At 38.6% G+C, this 6,537-nt stretch overlaps 1 protein-coding gene across 13 annotated transcripts in view; it reads left to right on the top strand.

The window, feature by feature from the left end:
* The window catches only part of tpd52l2b (tpd52 like 2b), a 34,725-nt gene that overhangs the window by 22,123 nt on the left and 6,065 nt on the right, over nucleotides 1-6,537 (top strand). For 5 of the 13 annotated variants that reach the window (XM_046055892.1, XM_046055891.1, XM_046055889.1 and 2 more), the window contains one exon: nucleotides 4,114-4,140. The exons of 3 other annotated variants lie outside the window; for them this stretch is intronic. In XM_046055892.1, the coding sequence (XP_045911848.1) occupies nucleotides 4,114-4,140 (27 nt within the window). Of the gene's footprint in view, nucleotides 1-4,113; nucleotides 4,141-6,141; nucleotides 6,187-6,537 lie in introns of all 13 variants that reach the window. 5 more of the 13 variants (XM_046055893.1, XM_046055890.1, XM_046055895.1 and 2 more) reach the window with 2 other exon arrangements.

Here is a 6,537-nt window from a genome sequence, read left to right as displayed (position 1 = left end):
TGTAACCACACTAGGAAGTGGGTTTGTGAGCTTAAGTGTTTGATTTTGCCATCATGCTCTGTCCTCCATTGTGCTGAAATAAACACACATCCCAAGTCCTTGGTTGCCTTTAATGCGAATGGGTTTCTCTGCTTCTGCGGTGTTTCTGGTGGAATATTTTGGACTTCATGCTGAAATTTACTAACTCTTCATAGAGACAGTAGATGCTAAAAAAAAAAGAAAAAAGGAAGCTCTCTCCTGTTTGTTTTGTAGATGTCAAATTCAGGTTGGTAATCACACAAATGTTGGTACATTTAAAAACAAAAAAGATCTCTGTTATGTCTGTATTTCTGTGTGAATACTAACCATTGTGGGGTGGTGAATGCTGTGCTTCTTCATTCATGGGACGATGCAGTAACTTAAATCACTGTTAGCTTTTGTTTTCGTGTTCGCTGTGTACAAATTGTTTGGTCTGATTTACCTCTGTCTTTTTTTACCCTCCTGTCCCTACACTCTCCCATCCATCTGACATGATCTTCTTCTTGCTGTCTTTTGTCTTTTTCTTTCCTCTATTCATCCGCCTGTCCTTTTTACTTCGTTTCTCTCTTCCCCCTCCTTTTCGCTGTCCCACATCTTCTTTTCATTTCATTCCAACCTTCTGTCCTACTTCCTCTTTTCTCCATTGTTCCCTTTCCATTCTTCATTCTGTTCCCACCTCTTCATCCCTCCCTCCCTTATGCAGATACAAGAAAACTCAGGAGACTCTTTCCCAGGCGGGACAGAAGACCAGTGCAGCTTTCACCACAGTGGGCACGGTCATCAGCAAGAGGCTGGGCGACATGAGGTATGATGCAGCAGAGCCAAAATGCCTGATGCTCTGGCTAGGTTACAAGAACAAATGAGCAGAGTGGACAGTGTTGAAACAAAGATCCTAAGCGAAGGACATCGGACAACAGAGCCATATTTATTCTGGGACAACAGAAGCAGATAAAGTTAGCTAGATTAAATACAGTCTACATAAGCAAACTAAATACGGTCCTTATGTGAACAGTTAACAAAATCTAATGACACACCAGGAGCTAGTATCTTGGTTATGTTTGGGTTTCTGGAGTTGGTGCATGTAAACATCATATCCTCACTTCAGAAACCTGGATCTGATCTGCTAATAGTTAGTCAGTAAAACAAAACATGTGATCAGAAAGATACACAGGGTGAAACTTGATATGAAGGCTGTGTTTCATGGCAATGCTGCTCTTCCATTACTGGTGATAAGAGCAAAAGCAAACAGCAGAGCAGTAAATGCAGCTGGAAGCTGGATGTGATGTGATGGGACAAAGACAGAAACCTGGTTACAGTCAACATCACCAGGTTAATTTGTCTCCATGTGAATTTCATATCCTAAATATGATCAAAACCAGGATAACGCTCATAGCTGTGGTATTGGTAATCATAAACATACTTATAGTCAGTTTGAAGTCAGCTGAATATTTGGTTACAGTGACACTGTCCACGGCTCTTTTGTTTTTTTTCCCTTTATAGCACAGAATTTGTCTCATTGTGCTGACCAGTGATCAGCTTCTTATGCCTCTCCTGTCCTCTAAGCTTAAAGGGGAACTTCTGTATTTTTCAATCTAAACCCCATTTTCCCATGTTTTTGGGTCTATGTGACTAATTGGAACAACATTTTTAGAAATCGGTCCAGTTTTGAGCGAGTGAGCTGCAATGTAATCCATGTATATCTACTAAAGTGCTTGTTTTTGCCACCGACAGGCTGAGACTGTTATTAGATAGGTTGTTATAAGGATCCTTTTTGTTTAATCAGAACAGAAGAACAGAAAAATAGTAATTTTACCTCTCTGGTTATACTGCTGCCTCAGTTGGTTTGTGTTGTTCTGTGACTTTGGTGTTTTTAACCATTTAAAACCCAAAACAAAACCACAAACAAACCAGCACCTACCATGTTCTGCAAGGTAAAATTGCTGTTTTTATTAATGGAGTCCGGGGGCTTTGACGAGAGCGATATAGCGACTGTTTCTGTTTTTTATTATTTTTTTTTTTAAAAAGGTCAGATGTCAAATGTTGTCAGACCTTTACATTAATAATCTGAGCCCTTCAGTGACTAAAACAAGCACTTCAGGGATGTACATTAACAGGGCGAAATTACCTGAGAGCATTACGTTGCAGCCCTGTTTCACTGGTGCCCACTGTAGCGCACTCGCTCAATACTGGACGAGTTTCAAATAAGTCACGCAGACAAAAAAAAACATGGTAAACTAAGGTCGAGGTTGAAAAATACCGAAGTTACCCTTTTAACTAGTAGTGTTGTAGATAATCTGCAGAACTAACTCTCAACTCAAGGGATGGTTTAACTTGATTTAAAGTGAAGGCCCACTCGTATGTCTTGGCATAAAAATTCCAGATGTTCAATTTATTTTGGAGCCAATTGAATATAAAATGGCATAAGTTCAGTAAATTAGGTTTGTTTTACAATAGTTGAACCACCCATGTAATGTAGAAACCTTTTTGACCCTGAAATCACCCTTGGTAGTGTGTTTGTTTTGATTCAAACTGCACAGGCGTCTTTGCAAGAATCCCTCAGGCCAGACTTACAGAACCAAACGCAAGAAAACATTAGTGACAAGACAAGACAAGTGTGATTGAGGGGTGAGAAAGAGAAAACATGTAGCTGTGGAAAAACAGACTCTAACCACTAACTCCTTCATATCTCTCTTGTTGACTCACACAGCCGTCTGTAATTATATTAATGTTGCCATTTATCCACCCACATTGATATTTGCTCTTCGTGCAAGTGTGTGTGTGAGGAGGCGATACATGGCTGACAAATGTGTGTGCACCTGTACTTTGTTCACATCTCACACAGTAAATCACTTTTCAGCATTTTTGCTTTTACTCTTTGTGTGTCTGCATGTCCACCACTGCATGTTGCCTGCTTTCCATTTGTTCAAGTGCTTCCTCTGTAGCTGAAAAAGTCTTTAAATGCCCCTGTTTTCCTCCTAGATACATGTTTTAGTGCAGGTTGTGTTGCTTAAACACGTGTAATCTGGATAATGAGAAGAAACGCATTCCTCTTACTTTGTACACACTGTACTGGAACTGCACAGTAATTCAGCTCAAACGGGACCAAAATATTAAAGATAAAGAGGTCTGTGCTTCAGATTACAGTAAACTCTTTTACCTCAGTTGCTTAGACAGGCCCAGTTAATGCAAACCTCCTCCTTGTTTACCTGTTGTCTTGATAAATTCAGAGTAATGTCCATTTCCACAGCATTAAATCCATCAAAACAACATCAGTGTTAAGCTTCACTTCCTCCAGAGTTTTCACATTAAAGGCCTTGCAGCCTTCCTTTTTTATAAGTAGGGGTTTTAATGTGAAAAAGCATCAGGAAGTGTTGGGTTTTGTTGACGGTAGCTTAACATTGATCAGGAATACAGCAAAGAAGAAACAACTGGAATTAATTAGAGTATGAAAACATTACATCTTGTGAGTGGTGAGTATAACTTAATGATAATAATAAAGTGTTTCACAAAAGATAACACGGCAAAAACAAAAGTGGCAGGCAACACCACCATTAAAGATGAAATACATGTGGCCTATAAAAGATGCAAATAAAAATGGAATTGACTACAAAAATAAGACTAGAATAAATAGAAACTTTATATAACTTAGATAAAATGAACAGCTCAGATAAAACCAGGTTACGCCTTCCGATAAAAGTGCCTTTTTAAAAGAAGACACTGACTCTGAGAGCCTTACTTCCTCGGGCAGGTTGTTCCCGAGCCTCGGGGGGCCCTGACAGCAAAAGCTCTGTCCTCTTTAGTTCTAAGCCAAGACACAGGAGGAGACAGAAAACCCCTGCCGGAAGAGCCTTAAAAGTAGATGGGGTTAACTTTTCATCAGCTGTACCTGGTGTCCTTAGTTACACTGCAAACACATCCCCGCTCTGCTTTCTTCTTCCTGATCTCCCTGCTGATAACATCGCTGTATCTCCCCTGTGTGTTGTGCTTGTTGACTGTTCTTCTGCTATTGGCTTATATGCGCTCTCTCTCTCTCTCTCTCTCTCTTTGTCTTTTTTTATTATTTTTTTTAAATTGCTGCCTTGGTTTGACCTGCAGAGCTCTACCTTTCTCTAACTCCTTTAGGTAAGACTAACATGACAACAAAGAGTTTAATCACACAGTGGCCTGAAATCATAACCTCATCATAGAGGTTAAGCTCTGCCATGTTTTGCTATTGATACTTTTGCTTTTTCCAAACTGCCATTTACTTTTGGCAGTTATAGATGTGAAACCTTGCATCTTCGATTATTTTATTCCTTTAATGTATTTTTTTTCTCCCAGATACTTTAGCATGTCCTTTGCTATTACTTTAACAAAACTGTAGTTCTTTGAAGGATTTACTGATATCCTGTTATGTTGCTTATCATTAGCATTTCATTAATCATTATTAATGATTAATACTTATATTTAAAGTTAGTGTTTGAGTGAAATCTGCTGGATAACATTCAGAATTGGAAAGCTTTATCATCATTGAACGTAGTTTTAGTGATTTAGTGCAACTCCCCTCAATGTACAGTCAGTGAAGATAAAAAAGACCTAAGATAAATAATTAATAAATGATCGACAGAAATTCACAAAAGGTTAAAAACTGGAATCAGCAGGAGTAAAGGATATTGCACAGTCCATGTGTGTATATGTGTGTGTATATATATATATATATATATATATATATATATATAGCAGAAATTCCAGTTCAAATCATAATTATCAAATTATGATAACATAACTCTTATGTTACATTGTGCTAACCCTATTTTATGGTAATTCTGTAAAATAAAAATTTTGGTAATGTCTCCTGGAAAGAATGAGGTAATCTGATTATTTGAGTGTAGTTAGTTGTGTTGAGTGTAGAAGCAGTCTCGAAGATTAGCTTCATTCAAACTTAAGAAATAGTCATTTACTATTTGCTTTTTATTAACAGCTTTCATTTATGTTGAATCAGACAGGTGCATCTAAAATAATTTAATATTATGGAAAAGTTGATTTTCTTTAATTTAAAGAGGTGGTATTCTGCTCTGAACTGCCTGAAAACAGCTTGTTTGTAGTCCAGCCGTTTCCCTTTCATCCTTGTGACGACACAGTGATGAAGGCTAAATTCGCCTCATAGCGCTCTCCAAGCGGCTACTCCGACACGCCCTCAAAAACACCGGTGGAAAAACAGTGAGCTGCAGCACACAGCTCTCCTCTCCCTTCCAAACACTAGCTACCCTCCAGGCAGTCAGTGGACAGGAAGTTGTTCCTGTGATGTAGAGACAGAGCTCAGTTATAACTTTATGGATGAAAGATACTTTTGTTACAGATTAATAACTCACCACTCTGAAACTCTTGCTCCAGTCCGTGGTGCTAAGCTGATAAGGGGAACATAGCTGAACCGAAGCTGTGATTTTAAGGACCCGCCCTACTCTGCTTCTGATTGGCTAGTAGTCCTTAACTAGGAACTCTGCATGTGCAACTCCCAACAAAGATCATGTAGAGAAAAAACGAAGTCTTCAACACAGGGTGAAAAGAGGAGCTGCAGCAATGTGCTGTATGGGGGGAAAAAAACAAAAAGGTGTTTTGTTTTTAAATTAAACCGTGTAAACCTGTTCTGGTACAACCCCTAAATAAGATTTTGAACCAGTAAATGGGCATAATACCACCTCTTTAATTCAAAAAGTGAAATAATTTTAATCTTGATTATCACAGCTCATGGAAATTAAAACTTCAGTATCTCCAAACTATTCACTACTACTAATTTTAGAATAAAGAATTTTATAATACATAAATGTTGACCTGAGAAAAGCTCTAATAAGCTAATTAACTCAAAACACAGTCTGAAAAAGATTGTAATTTTAAGAGAAATTGGCACACTAATCATCTGTGTCACAGTCTTTTGTTTACAGTAATTAAACAAAGCTAGTACTATTTATTTCTGTTTTTACTATTCAAAGTACATGTGAATTGGAAATGAAGCCACGTGTCCAGGACTAACTGGAAACACCTACAGCACGCTAACTGCTGTATGAACTCTGTGTGTGTGCAGGCTACTGCTCGCTTGCTTTCTAACACTTGCACTTCTCTCTTCTCTCTTTAACGCTTACAAAGTAGCAACTATTCCATTCGCCACTCGATAAGTATGCCCGCCATGAGGTAAAGTAACACACACACACCTGCCACAGTCAGTGTAACATGCATTACTTTTACCTGTATCTCTGCTGCATGCTGTTTATCTGTTGATGGCTGACGATTCTGCTTTCTTGGCCAGGTTTCTTAACCACGAGGTCTTTTAGGTTGAGCAACACTGGCCCATCACTAGAGGTGACTATTCTCTTGTGTCGGACCAGCGTTACTCAACCTAAAAGATTGATTTTGGGTCTGATTTGACCCCCCGACCATCGCAGTGGTGTTCGTGATTCTTGGCTGGTCTGGACAGATTATCCTGTAGTGTGAGGGGTTTTACAGACCTCATCATCATCATAATAATAATATTTATATTTTATG

Source organism: Micropterus dolomieu, linkage group LG08, assembly GCF_021292245.1.
Source record: "Micropterus dolomieu isolate WLL.071019.BEF.003 ecotype Adirondacks linkage group LG08, ASM2129224v1, whole genome shotgun sequence".
Taxonomy (NCBI): Eukaryota; Metazoa; Chordata; class Actinopteri; order Centrarchiformes; family Centrarchidae; genus Micropterus; species Micropterus dolomieu.
This window is presented reverse-complemented; position numbering and strand designations above follow the sequence as displayed.